Source organism: Cephus cinctus, unplaced genomic scaffold, assembly GCF_000341935.2.
Source record: "Cephus cinctus unplaced genomic scaffold, Ccin1 Ccin1_scaffold0401, whole genome shotgun sequence".
Classification (NCBI taxonomy): Eukaryota; Metazoa; Arthropoda; class Insecta; order Hymenoptera; family Cephidae; genus Cephus; species Cephus cinctus.
The window spans coordinates 17,307-31,996 of NW_014333085.1; the positions used below are offsets into that span (position 1 = coordinate 17,307).

The 14,690-nt window shown below is 38.4% G+C and overlaps 1 protein-coding gene across 4 annotated transcripts in view; it reads left to right on the top strand.

Moving 5' to 3' along the window:
* Positions 1–14,474, top strand: part of LOC107267387 (cytokine receptor) — a 16,089-nt gene extending 1,615 nt beyond the window's left edge. For 2 of the 4 annotated variants that reach the window (XM_025084585.1, XM_025084584.1), the window contains 12 exons: positions 1,174–1,807; positions 2,328–2,624; positions 4,271–4,579; positions 4,713–4,870; positions 5,294–5,465; positions 5,564–5,872; positions 5,971–6,119; positions 6,200–7,091; positions 7,677–7,823; positions 7,911–8,001; positions 8,091–8,160; positions 8,234–14,474. In XM_025084585.1, the coding sequence (XP_024940353.1) occupies positions 1,189–1,807; positions 2,328–2,624; positions 4,271–4,579; positions 4,713–4,870; positions 5,294–5,465; positions 5,564–5,872; positions 5,971–6,119; positions 6,200–7,091; positions 7,677–7,823; positions 7,911–8,001; positions 8,091–8,160; positions 8,234–9,829 (4,809 nt within the window). In that variant the 5' untranslated portion in view covers positions 1,174–1,188 and the 3' untranslated portion in view covers positions 9,830–14,474. Of the gene's footprint in view, positions 1–782; positions 1,054–1,173; positions 1,808–2,327; positions 2,625–4,270; positions 4,580–4,712; positions 4,871–5,293; positions 5,466–5,563; positions 5,873–5,970; positions 6,120–6,199; positions 7,092–7,676; positions 7,824–7,910; positions 8,002–8,090; positions 8,161–8,233 lie in introns of those variants that run through there. The other 2 variants (XM_015739022.2, XM_025084586.1) reach the window with 2 other exon arrangements.
* The last annotated feature ends 216 nt before the right edge of the window (positions 14,475–14,690 follow it).

Genomic DNA, 14,690 nt, shown 5'->3' on the forward strand with positions numbered 1-14,690 from the left:
CTTTCTTTGGGGGGGGGGGATGTATGTGGTAAATCAATCGGTAGCGACTCTGGAGAAGTAGCTAATGAACATATTTATCTCTGCGTTTAGAGATTGGTAGCCAAGTTGGATGCTTTGTCTAGAAGAGCTCGTTTTGTTTTTAAGTAAACTCATAGCATTTTTTTCCCTAAATCTCTGTCACTGAAAGATTGATGCTAGCTTACATTGATATTTTTTAAAAAATAAGCGTAACCTATTGTTGGTTTGTTGGACACAGCTGTCCGTTGTTACAGACTCGTGTTATTTACATGTATTGTACATAAAAGCCCAATTATATTGAATTGAAAGTTGATTTATATGTATGTAATGGTATTTTAATATGTTAAACCCATATAGCAATGCATAGAGCAAATGAAATTTACATTCCGCCTTTGAGCTATATATTTAATAGTACTGTACGATATAGTTGATGAATAATTCATTTTCTGATCTCTTATCCAGCTGAGTTATCTCTATGATTTCGGTTTGTCTGTAGCTCATTCAGTATGCATATAAAGTGCCAACAGTATACAGCCCTATAACTATACATGCTACATACTTGAATTTAAATGGATTTCACGAAAATAATAAAATTTACTATCTCCAATTCCTGGTCACTAATATTATTAAATTTTAATATCTTTGATTTTTAGGAATTTTGCAAAAGCAGTATGTGAACTGTCTCCGATTGACTTCCTCTTTCATTAATTCAATATCATGATAGTATTGACATACAATTTCAATTGATACTGATTATAATGAAAAATTCTAAAAAAGTTTTATTTTGAAACAAGTCGATGTCTGTGAGTTTTATTACAAAAAAGTGAATTCCCTTTAGAAGGAGTCTAATATCAAAAGTAGCCAATGAGGAAAGGAAATTCTCTCCAGTTTCCCTCTCCACGTTGGTATGATGTCCCCTCTTCAAGTAGTTTGATTAAAAGACATAAAATATAAAGTCACACTGGAGCTTGGTCAGTATGCATATTAACGAATGCTTAACGAGCAAGTAGAATAATTTTAATTACGTCATTTCAGGTATTTATGATAGTCGATTCGATAATATTTTTGAGTGCTCGTAATACTCATGTGCCCAATGGCACAATGAATTTGTGCAATTCCTCTAATCGACCTGTTTTATTCTATTTTTTTTTTCAGTGATCGGCATGCGACATGCCAGCGCCTAGAATGCGACCGAAAAGACTCTCTGGAAAAATACAAGAATTCTCACGGACGAATCCAGGGACTGTTTTAGTGCATGAAATAAAAAATATTAGGACATACGAGTGTAGTATGCTTGAATCGCGTGTGTCGTTTAATAATGGCGATTCCCCAATTGCGCGTCAGAGTCTAAGTCATCTGCGTTATGCAGAAAGGCTCGCTGTCAAGAAGGCAAATGAATTGCGGCTCGACACGTTACATGGCAGTTTGCGGGCCACGTTTTGTGACAAAAGGCGTAACGAACGTTGCTCTACCTTAATAGAAGAAAATGATCGTTGCCCTATACGCGATTCCCAAGACGATCGGCATAACCAACGCAACATTATGTACCAATATCATTATTCGCTGCTGACCGATACGAGTGAGAACTGTAAATTAGTGACTAATTGTTCCCGCGAGAAAGCGGAGCATCTCGGAGACAAGGCACGATGGCGAAAAGTTTTCAAGCTAGTATCTCCAAGTCAGTGTCTTTGGCGAGATCACTTCATATTTCTGATACTCGCCACTTTGCTTTGTGGATGCTACGCAGCTAATCCTAATCAGTGTGCGGTTGGACTCAAAACTCCCGGAAGTGAGTATATTCTTTTGTCTCTTTCTCTATTTCATTCATTTTTGAAAGTCATATGATTGTAAGTTGCATATCGCTTGCTGTGTACCATGTGTATTAACTTGTATCACATGTACCATTCGTAGCATTGCTAGCAGTGGCGCCAGGAAGGTAATTGGAGTCTAAAAGAACGTTGCATATTTCATTTTCTTAAGACGATATTAAGACTTCGCTTGAAGCCATCATAGATTGTCGTTTTGGAAGGTGCAGTCGCCCATCTTGCTATTGAATATCATAAATAAAACATAACCTCTTTTACTTGTTTTGGAATTCTACTAACGAGCTAAATGCATATATCTATATATAATTCAGTGCTACCCGTAAAGTTGCCGCAAACATCTACAGCAACGCACGTATATTCATTTCGCAGAGTCCAATAAATGCGATGTCAGATATGTTCCTAAGGAGAAATCTTTCGACGCGAATGGCAACTTAAGGAGATTAAGACGCCTGTATTTTTAACACTCGTTTTCTTCAACTCTAGGAACATGGCCCCAAGGTGACATCGTCTTAGAGTATGGACAATCTTTGACAATTCTCTGCATGCTGAACAAGACATTTATAGACGGCTACTTTCCTGGGAAGAATGCCTCGGATTTGGTATTCTTTAGAAACAAGAAAGAAATGGAACCAGAGTACATAAGCATCCTCAACGAGACAACGATTTCCTTGTACGTGGAGAAGCCACCACCCGCCGAAGATATGTATTATTGTAAACTGAGGCTGAACAGCAAGGAGAAGCTTCACGAAGCTGTATGCCTGAACAAAGTCGTCATAGGATGTAAGTTATTCATTTTTTAATTCGCGTGTTGAATCTGAGATTTTGAAAAGGGATTGCCATCTGCAATCCACAGGAAGATTGATCCAATGTAATGTCTTTACAGAAAATCTATCGGTTCTAAGTACTTCTTTTATAATACTTATCCTTATCGGTTTGGGTCAAAAGGTGTTCCAGAGAGACAAGACTCTTGCTTCATTAGTATTTATTATTATGTGACCTTATGCGATTAGCATTTCTGATTCACGTATTTCGAACTACGTATACGGCTACGAACTACGGCTTTCTACTGACATGATACAAAACCAGTCAGCATCGAGAATCTTATCAGAAATTGCTATTCATCGATTTCCTGAGAAATGTTGTGTCCGTACAACTTTTTTCAGATACGCAAGACTATCTCACTGTTTCATTCGAAATCTCCTAGATCTTGCTTATCATATTCTCTGTAACTGGTATGCTTTTTTGAAAATGTCTCTCACAATCGTTTTCCCTTAGAGTTTCCGGGAAAGAATTTTGCATAAGATAGACAATTGCATTGCTATGTACTGATCTTTATCAGGTAATCGAATAAAATTTTTAGGCGTCGTAAACCGTTACAGCACGTTTTTCTAAATGGTTTTTAAAATCGTCACCCTGATTTTTTTTTTCAACTTGATTACGACCAGTGATATTGAAAAAAAAAAAAAAAGAGAAAGAATTTAAGAGAATGATAAGAAAAAGAAAGGAGTAAAACACTATCCTCGACTTTCCTAGTAGCGGCGTTTCAACTAAAACGCACCTTTAAATGCTTTGTGCAGCATCATTCTAAAAGATTATAGCCTCTTTCCATCGAGGACTATAGTCAGTTTGGCTCTATTCATTTTACTTAACTACGTGGAGTAATATTTTCTTGGTACCTCGCACCGCTGGCTTATCTCTTTGATATCTGGCGTAAATAAACATAACAAGGAGGCAGGATCGTCATCCGTCGATTGACAGAAGTTCATTGTAAAGCTGCAATTCATTTATAAAATTGACCAATACAATACAATGGCCGAGCCATGAACATCAAGTGTTCATGAATATTCGCATGAAATTTTATTTCAATTGCGATCCGTCAACTGGCCGATCGTAGTTCTGCGAATGATGATATGAAAGGCAAGAAAAATAGTAAACGTTAGAGACGTTCCTCTTTGCGTCGAATGAAATGATGGAATGAATGACGATTAAAGATTCTTCGTCTTAGTTCTTTTTAGTTGTAAAATTGCCCAATGGTGACCTAGGGTAGACAGTTGCCGCCGTAGAACCTGTTTCTCAGAGGTAGATACATGCCTGGCCAATAAAATGTCTCTCGCCAAGAGTTTTTACGAGCCATTCGACAATCAGGACTCGAAAAAGCAAGCGCATTGTCCTGCCCATTGTCGGATATCGGCTGACAGTACGATAGTAGAAAATAACAGATTGGATATCGCGTGGCCTTCTAAGAAACACCAAGTACACGCGTTCCAATTAAACTACAAGACATCGACATATGCAATGTATGCAGTTCTGTGCCAGCTGCGAGAAATGGCAATGCCAATGACTAAATAAGCAATAGGCAGTGCTGCAAACTGCACTTGTAGATGTTCACTTTTATCGTGCTAATCAAATGTTTGTATTTAATATAGTCAAACCGCAGGAGCCACAAAACTTCAGCTGTGTTTCCTACAATTGGGAGAGCATGAAATGTTCTTGGGTTCCGGTACAGAATTACATAACCACGAGATTCTCTCTCGTTTTTAAATTGCCCGGACGAGCTGGTGGACGAAAACTATATCCTTGTCCTAAAGAGACTCAGACAGCCAATACGTGTCTCTGGGATACTTCGACAAATCCAATCTACAGACAGCCATATGAGTACTATACGTTTATACTTAATGTGGAAAACGTATTGGGAAGTATCAACGTCTCTAATAGGGTTCATCATTACGCGCATGGTGAGTTAAGTTCACGACAGTTAGTCGAGTGCAAGCTATTAGTGACGGCTCCTGGTTCGATTATGGTTCCAGTATTTCACTTGTGTGGAACTTGTGCATTTAATTAAAATTATATCTTCGTTGCGCATTACAGTAATACCAGCTAAACCAGCGAATCTAACGGTCATCAATAAAACATCAGATAGCGCATTATTACACTGGAGCGTACCGTTTCCTATGGGACATTTTCCGCCTGGACTGCATCACAGAGTCACTTATCAGAATAAATGGGATCGCCTAAAGGCTTGGCAGGCAAGTATTCCGTTGGTTCTAATGCAGTTGCATGTGATTAATAAAATATTTGCAACAAGTTGAGGAAATCCCTTCGTAGGCAGATAGAGTGTCAGGGATATTCTACTTAGAAAATGAAAAAATATGTATAAATAGCGAAATGGCGAAATGGCGAAATGGCGAGACAGCGAGATTAACGTCATCAATCTTAGTATTTAAGTGTTATGAAAACTTTAATAAAAGTTAGTCTTTATTGAGCGGTCGTCATTAGGGGTTCTCAGAATGAAATTTCTTTAGTTCTATGAATAATGTCAATAGTGCATCACTTTTAAAATTGATACGCTTGATTTTCATTATCGATGCTTGTAAGTCGGACCATTAAGAAATTCTACTAACCTTCCTATTTTATATCGTATTTCATTATACTTATGCTTCTGTTTGCAGATTATTAATATAACTAGTGACATTCACTTGCACAAGAGATACTTTAATCTGACAGGACTTCGGTATGCGAATACGGCCTATGACGTTAGAGTTTTTCTAAAGAGTGCATTGGCGATAGGAGAAGACAAATGGAGTAAATTTAGTGTGATAACGTTTAGAACGTCCCCGAAGTGTGAGTATATATTATATAAAGAAGGAATTAACGATATACCAAAATATTCAATATTATTTTCAACGTTGCCATCACCTTGACCTTCTTGTTTCCTCTAGTGCCTGGTCTTTCACCGCGGATCGACATTGGTAGCTTCGAACTCGTTGAAAATAACGGAAACCGTGATGTTTTTCTATATTGGCAAGCGATTCCACCGTATTTGGAGAATGGCGAAAATTTCAAATATCAGATATCACACGTAGAAGAGAATGGGCGCAAAGTAGATCTATCGCCAATTGAAATAACGAGAACCTATGCGAAATTTAAAGAAATTCGATTCAATAATTATCGATTTGAAATCGTCACTGCAAATGAAGTTGGTGCTAATAAAGAAGGAGCAATGATTTTTGTTCCCAGTCAAAACGAAAGTAAGTTTTACCGTTTTTCAGGAATAATATTTATCAGGATTTTAATATTCGTGTTTGATCATTACAAATTTTCATGGTCACTAATTTATCATTTACAGTTCCACATGAGCCAATCGCATTCACTAAAATTGCTTTCGAGGGAGGTCTTTATGAACTCTCATGGAAGCCCCCTAATATAAACGCAGAAATCACGAATTACACAATTTTCTGGTGTGAAGATCATCGCGATCGACCTTATCAATGCGCAGTAAGTTTTTGCATATCATATGGCATCTGCATCAATTGTTACAGGTAATTTGTGATCTAGAATTTTTAATAAAATTTCAGGGTTACCTAGATTGGGTACACGTGCACAGGAATACAACTGTCTATAATATGACTGTACCAGATCCACTAAAGGTTTATCAATTCGCGATATCTGCGAATACAGAGAGAGCAAGTAGTGGTATGGTATGGGCTTCGTGTACAGTAATACACAGTAAGGTTGTGGGTAAGATGAAATCTGTCTGGATAAATCGCATTGGCTCATCTTTCATCGAAGTCGGATGGAAATTGGAGTGTTCCGATCGAATTGGTATTGTTGAGGGATTCAATATTTATTACTGTCCCATTATGTCACCTTACAACTTGAATTGCAAGGGTCCCAAAATGAATACAACTATCAAAGGTGATCCTCATACGATTCATGGCTTAGTGACCGGCTTAAAACCATATACAACCTATATGCTCGCTGTGGCGGTATTAACAAAAACTGGAGAAGGTCTGCACAGTGATCCTTTATATAATACGACAATGGAGGCGAGTCCAGCGAGTCCGCCCCAGGATGTAAAAATTATGAATGTTACGAATTCCACGATGTATATTACTTGGAAGAGGCCGGATGCTATGAATGGCGTATTACGTTACTATGAGGTCTATTACAATTCTTCCTCGCGGCAAGTCGAGGAAGCTGATTATGTTACCCTCGAAAATCTCAAAGCTCATGAGTATTATAATATCAGCGTGGCTGCGTGTACCATCTCGTGTAGCGCTAGATCACCGCCGATTTATACGGTTACGGATATTGGAACTCCTGGAATGATTAACGTGCCCAATATAAGATTTATGAATTCCAGTCAAGTGTCAGTTCTGTGGAATAGACCCGAACATCCTGCAGGACCTGTGGATTATTATCAGATATGGTCGAATGACGGTGAAATTCAAAACAGTACAAAAACAGGTAAGGAAAATAATGTAAATCTTTATTGCGCGCGGTGCGGTTCTGTGGATCGTGAAAGTAAGGCGGGTTCGAGCAAAAATCGTTGATGATTTGATATAGGAAATTAGTTAGGCAGAATAATAAATCAGTAAACATGAGTTTTATTAAAGATTGATCCCAATTGAAATGCGGAGATTGATTCTATCTGGCAAAGAAGGCGGCTTGGCTCTTTCCTAATACGGTTTCGTTGTGACTTGTTTCTATGTTTCAAGATGTCCTATCTAACGCAAAAGTGGCAGAATGCCTCGAGTTTGGATTTCATGCCGTTTATATATCCTCGAAGATTGGGCCAAGTGCTCTTTAAATGGTGCGTTTTATGCGATTAGACGTAGGGATGTCTGTGCATTGTTACTGGGGATAGCGAAAGTTATTCGAGTTAGCGGTACTTTGTTACTATGGTGTGAATATTATTCGATGCACCAGTTGCATATGTGCTTATCAAATATTCTTTTTCTTTCATTTTTTTTTTCAGTCTTTTATCATCTACTTCTTACGTCATTGAAATGTATTCTTGTTGTCTTTCACAGTCTTTTGTTTGCATTACAGATACCGAGATACCTGTTCCTGACTGCGTAACGTTTGGCCGCAAAAGACTGCATCAATTTCGTGTACGGGCTGTAAATATTGCAGGCAATAATACTCATTTGAAAGGTCCTTGGTCTCTTCCTGGAGAAGGCAGCTGCTACTTTGGCGGTGAGTCTTTGGTCACGTCCATGCCCTTGATAAGAAAGTAACTATTTTTAATATTATAATGAAAAATTGTATTCACTTTGTATACAGGGCCAACGCTTACAGTTATTATTATAATTGGGGTTATTGGTGGATTCAGCTTGATAGTTTTCCTTATTTGTTTGACGTACATGTTTAAGAGGTAAGATCGATCGTAGTTTTTAAAGATTCTAAAAATCTATTGTTTGTCTTTATAATTTATTTTATTGTATTATTGATTTTATTATGTAGAATGTGGAGAAGATGTAAAGATATGCAGGACGTGGAAGTGAAGCTGCCGCCAGGACTCGCACCGAACATGGTAAGGATCGTATGTAATAAGATTTTTTTTACCAAGTCTGCTGTATATGGACAAAAGACATTAAATGCTGCAGAAGCTGCTCCAGAAGGTCGGTGAACAGCATACTCGTCAATTGTCGGCGGATTCGAGCGGATGTTCCAGCGGTCAGGAGTCGGTGACTTCGTCTCTGACATCAGATTCCCATGTATCGACCGATAGTGGCGCAGACGTCGACCCTGCACCTGTGTCGCCTAATAAACTACTGGAATCGCCGCCTACTTGGGAATCGTCAAGTCTGCGGCAGCGTAATGTCACTACTTCGAGACCCGCCATCATGATGGAATCCGCACGGTGGGATCCTTATGTTAAAGTCGCCAAGTCGAGTGATCCTGTACTCGCGGACAGTCTTTCCTTGGCTCGCTCAACTCCCAACTTGACAGATAGTACTGGCTACACGGCGTCTCAGCAGACTTGGTCGTCAACTGGGTACATCAGCATGCCCTCTTACGAAGAACTCTCCAGCAATCCAAGTCCAGTTCCTAAGGAGAGCCTCAAAGTGGGTGGTTACAGCATAGTGGGAATAGCTCCAGTAGAATCGGTACACTCCAAGCCTGGAGACGATACCGACGCGGGCAATTCTCTTAAGGGTAACTTGCTAGCCATCAGCAAGGAGGATTACAATCCTATATATCCCTACATTAGCTTATCCTCACTGGATCAGAAACCAAAGCCGACAACAATGGATGCTTTCCGTGATCTGGAAGACCTTGCTTTCGCCAAGGTATCTTCCAAGAGCAGCCTCGAGGATTTGGCACCTTTCTCGATATCCGACAAGCTCTCACCACCGATACCTCAACTCTCAAAATCTTACGTCCAGACAGGCCTGCTCGACACCACTACTAAGCCACTTTCCACGAGTACTTTAATAGAACCTACACAAAGTCAAATAACGAAGGCGTCTGCTCTGGTGCCGATGTCACTTGCGGATACGAGAAACCTGTCCCTCGTCTCCACATTATCCAGCTCTACACCGTTAACACAATCCTTTGTGAATTCGTCCACGAAACAGCAGCCTTACGTAATGATAGCGTCGATCCCTGACGTCAAGTGTAAAACTGCGATTGGTTCACATACCCTTAAGTCGCAACAGACGCAGCCGTCTCAAAAGCCATACGTACCTGTCAGTAGTAACACGTCAGAAAGTATAGGCAAACCTTATGTTTCAGCACCTACAGTTTTTCAAATGCTTCAGCAACAGCAACAGCAACAGCAACACCCTCATCATCATCATCAGCAGCAGCAGCAGCAGCAGCAGCAGCAGCAGCAACAGATAGAAAAGACAGAGGAAGAAAATATTTCCGATGTGGACGACAGTGAAATCGAGGATGTAACACTACCAAGTGATTCTTCGTATTCTTTCTGCTGGGAGAAGGGTCAGCCGGAACTCGGTGAGAATTTAGTTGCGGGTTTAGAGAACCTTCAAGTTCCTGTTAGCAAGCAGAGCTCCGGTTACGTGACAATCGCGGAGAATCCCAAGTTAGAATCGCAACAGACATCTATGAAAATTTCCTCGCCATACATGCAGCATCAACGAGTTGAGAAAGGAGTGCCACAGCCGAGTTTACCAGAGTCCCAATCGGCCGATGAACAATATAGTAAAGTGACAGTTGTACCAACTACGATACAGTAAAGAATCTGAATCCTTTTACTTGTGAGAAACGTAGCTAAAAGGCCGTTACGTTACCGAGATTGCTATAATCTGCTGCCATCCTCATATTTTCACCTTGTCATCATCCTCATCTTTATAGTCGTCATCTTCATGCTTAAAGGTAAATTATAGTAAGTGAAAATCTGAGAAGTGCTACGAACTAATTCTCATGTGAGTTTGCCATAATGTGAAAAAGAAAATGGATGCAACGATGTTGGCTCACGGTGTCATACGATGTTTCATCTTGGTCATTGACACGGTGAAACGCTTCTTTTCGAAAAGTTTCTATTAAAGCGTCATAATTTTTGAATTTTCGTAGAGCCTACGACTAGATTAGAAACAAAAACTATACGCGAAGGTTTAACGATAAGGTCCGAGGGTAACTAAATGGACGCTAGGCGTCTTTGTTTGTTAAAGAAAGTATGTACAAAAGGAAAAATGATTGTATCACATAGTGTACGATGCGAAGAGATAAATAGTATGATTTTAGGAGTAATATTAAGTTAGGTTAGGTAAAGTTAAGTAAGTTATATTGGGCGCGCCCAACGACAATCGAAGGAACAATTTTGAGAAATGAAATGAATGAAATGAATTTTGAAAAAGTGAGCGCTCGGCCTAACGGAATATTCGTCTCTAGCCAATTGTAATATTATAATTATCCTCCTTAGTTCGTCCTTCTAATTCGGTTCGTCATGTTTTTGGCAATTTTAATTTTTCTAAATCTTTCAAATATTCGAATTCTTCCGCAAAGGTTCATCCTGAACGCTGCGTACTGTAGTCAAGTATGTTTGAAATTGAAGGAGTTTGAAAAGCCTTGCATCTAATGGAAGTGCAATCACCTTTCGTGTCTTGGACTTTTCATTTCTTCGCGGTCTAAAATTCAACTCGTGTCTATTTAAGTATTCCTTAAATTTTCATTTACACTAATGAAGTTATCATTGGAGCAATTCCCTCTCTTTTCTGTACATAGAAATAGAATTGTTTCACGTTGTTGTGTCCTGAAATTTATCACTGTACATCTCTTTTCTCTTAAATAGGAAAAGTTAGTTTTTATTAGCTTTTCTTGGACCATCATTAAAGGGCGCCCAGGATTGTCATGAACAAAAGTAAATTCACGTCTTATTGGGCAATATGTCACCGACGTATCTTACGTCTAAAATATAAGACGACGAAGATAGTCAAGGCATCAACCTTCATTTAAATCTAAGTCTAATCCTAACCGACTTGTTAGATTTTTTAAATTTAATTCGCACGCTTGGAGAACCGTTTTGGAGGATAGAGGGAGTAATCTTAGGAGACGATACTGTCCATACGGTTGAATATCTATATATATTTAAAAAAAAAAGCAACAATGAATCATCTAATGCCATTACGACATTTTTCTTTTTTGCGGTACCAATGGCTGAAAGGCTAGACCTACGCATATGCCCATAGGAAGGTCTGCTACTTGCTGTGCCACTATGGATATATGTACGCGCGGGTACGTGCATAATATCATAAGCTAGTCATTGAAACGATATACACGAGTCTACGCGATAGACCTTTTTTTCTTTTACTCGTATCAGCAACTGCTGATGCCTCTTACATTATTGCCATTGATTAGTCCTTTGTGATACTTGAACAATTTATTTTCTATTCTTTTCCTCCTTTTAATATTTCTACACGTCCAACAGAGATTTGTATGTTTATACGTGTCCACTAACTTGTATAAAACGTATGCTAGAGATAGAGCTGATATTCATGAAAGGTCACATTTCCTGCATCTACATTGTAATTGGATTCTAATGACTGCAGATATCGTGCACGTTGTCAGGCAGCACAATGACAATCTGAACGAAGGGCTAATCTTCTGTTTTTAAAAAAAAAAAGGTCTGGAGCTTTGACAACGTTAATTGTTCTGCAAGTTCTCATCATGGCTCATCGCGACACAATGGGCGACAATAATGGTTGACTACAAAAGTTGACTTTGAAATGAAAATGAGGAATGTGCGAGACGTCGCTTTAGACATACGCGTAGGCGTAAGAATCAAATGAGACTATTTTTAGCGATGAACCTGGAAAAATCGATTATTCTCTGCTGCGATGTGGACTTGCTATCTTTGCGTACTGGACTCGTCGAAGTCTGGCGAATGTCACGTGACTTTCGTAGGACTCGTTGCCCGAAGGAAATATGAAATGAGAGTAGTGAGAGAGAGAGAGAGAGAGAGAGAGAGAGAGAAGAGCGAGCTTACGTGTACTCGGTAAATAAATATTACTGTTATGGAGAAGAAAAATCGCCAATATTTAATGTGTATTTTGTAGTACGGAATTGCTACCTGGTTTTTACACGTGCGCATAGTGACTCCTGTGCGAATTGAGGTGGCGCTTATTATTCGAGAAAATTGAACGTGGCAACGATATAAGGGCAGTTTCTCTATGAAGGAATTTTGTAATGGAAGGATAACGGCCTTAGTCGCACAGAAATCACGGTCGCTTTAAATGATACTATAAGGTTAACTAAACATATATAATTTTTACGTTTTACATACCTCCCACTGTACATACGCCTATCATTATCTATTTTTGTTATGTATTTATAAATGAAAAAGAAATACTTTATCGCACGCGAGAAACACCTTAGGTTACATTTTTAAGAGAAAATTATTAATTTAGATTAAATATTATGATTATCGCTGAGTTATATGTCTGAATGTAAGACATATTACTGTTGCACTATATTACACAATTTATAATTCTATTAACTGATTTTTTGCCTTATTAGAGAAGTAGTGAGGCAGGAAATTAATTTGCCTTCACCTATGATTTTTATGTAATCAAACAATTTTTGTAACTTAGTTGATTAGTGGATATATTTGGAGTCGCGTCTTATCGCGATGCTTATCTAATTTTGATGTTATTCTCTTTGAAAATCGGTATCGGTATCAGGAGCTAGCTCAGCGTACTTCGTAAGGGAGTCTCGGGAATGGCACAAACTGACTAAACTATATAATAATTATTCGTATTATTATTATTATTATTATTATTATTATTATTATTATTATTATTATTAGTTTAATAATAAGTGGTGTTCGAATGCGCCATTCGTCCATGAACAATCAATGCAGTGTGAAATTCAATCAAAATCCAAAATTGCCGTCTGACCTTCTATGGCGATCCAGCTATAATGTAATTTTCAGATAATACGACGAGACAATTTTTTGGAATCTTAAACTGTGGAATCTTAGAAAAAACGAACTGCAGGACTTCTGCTAGATCTTTACTACCTATAGTCGGTTTACAGGTTCAATGTGTTCAATGTATGATAGTTCGCAAAGAATGCAATCCTCAGCAAATTACACGTGGCTTTCAATAAGATGATAGAAATATATGTACAAAAATAAAAAAGTAAAGTATATATCAGTGCAAAGCCGTGCAAATTTATGCTACCAAACAGAAATTGTATGCAGAGCCATGCGTAACTTGCCCCAGGGACTTTATTGTTTTTTATCTGTCAAGAAAACACATTGAACTCGCGGACCGAGTTTATACTAGAAAAACAAGGAAGAAGAAAAAAAGAACTACCTAATGCAATCAGTGTGCAATGACTCGTGGAGCAAATGATTTACGTGCGTGTGCGTGTTGTAACAGAGATTCTTTTACCATTTAGATATTTATACAGCCTATAGGCGGGATGAAGGGAAGCAAAAGTGAAAGTTGAAATTACGAAAAAATAAGACAGGAAGAAAAAAATAGGTTCGTTCCGAGCTCCCAATTGGTGCTGTTTTAATGTGTGGGCGAGATTGGTTTTATCTCACGACCGGTTTCTCGACAAAATATTAACATTTTTCGCAGATTCCTTTTCTGTCGACACGTGGCTTGCAAGTTATGTTATAAAACGTTCGCTGGCACCTATTGCTATTACAGTAGTACGAAAATTATAACAAGTATAACATATTAATACCGAGCTACTGTTTACTAATTCTAATCAAGAACCTTGTACAGATTATTGTAAAATATATTTTTACTACTTTTTTTTTTGTTTTATTATTTATACCGTACCGGCTACGGTACCTAAGACTATCAGGTCCAGAGGTATCGATATGTTCGAACCGAAGCACCCTGTATCATATACGTTAATATGCCGTCTTTGTTTCATTATGGCTAGCTTGATCGTTAATGATTCTTGAACATTACTTATTGATTGGTCCACTAGTTATCTTGCGACCCGCATCCCAATTCATCTACGATTCCATGAGGGTCAATACAGAAAAAAAAAATGGGTTCCCGAATCTTATGGTCCGATGATTTTATTGATTGGTTGATCTGTGTGTATCGTGGGAACGTTAGGAGAATCTAAAATTTTCAAAGCCGACATTGAATCCAGATTGTTAAGCGTCGCTGCTTCTTTGAGAACGCACGCGCGCGCTCTATCGTTAGTCTAATTTCTCTAATTGAGTCTAATTGAGATGTTGCGAATGACTGTATTGTAAATGCGACGTATGGTTTTGATGTCGTATATAACTTTCTATGGCAGTTGTATGTACTGTACCAGCCTCAAAAGGAGCATCGGGCTTACATGTAATTTACCTTTAGTGCTGTATCGTTGCCCATCGACGCATGTCAAATAAAAGACGCGCAATAATTTTTATCATCTTTCGTGGATATGCTAAATACCTTTAACATGTGCATTCCGCAAGTCATTTCCTTCTTTACTCTTTATCGTTATTCTTCCACCTAACTTTTATCTTAATTGAAATTCGAAATTCATAAAAGCTTCACTTTGCGATTCTATAATTATCAATAATATCTTTGAAAGTCCTATATTACACAATGATATTTATTTGACAGTGTATTCTCTTCCTTT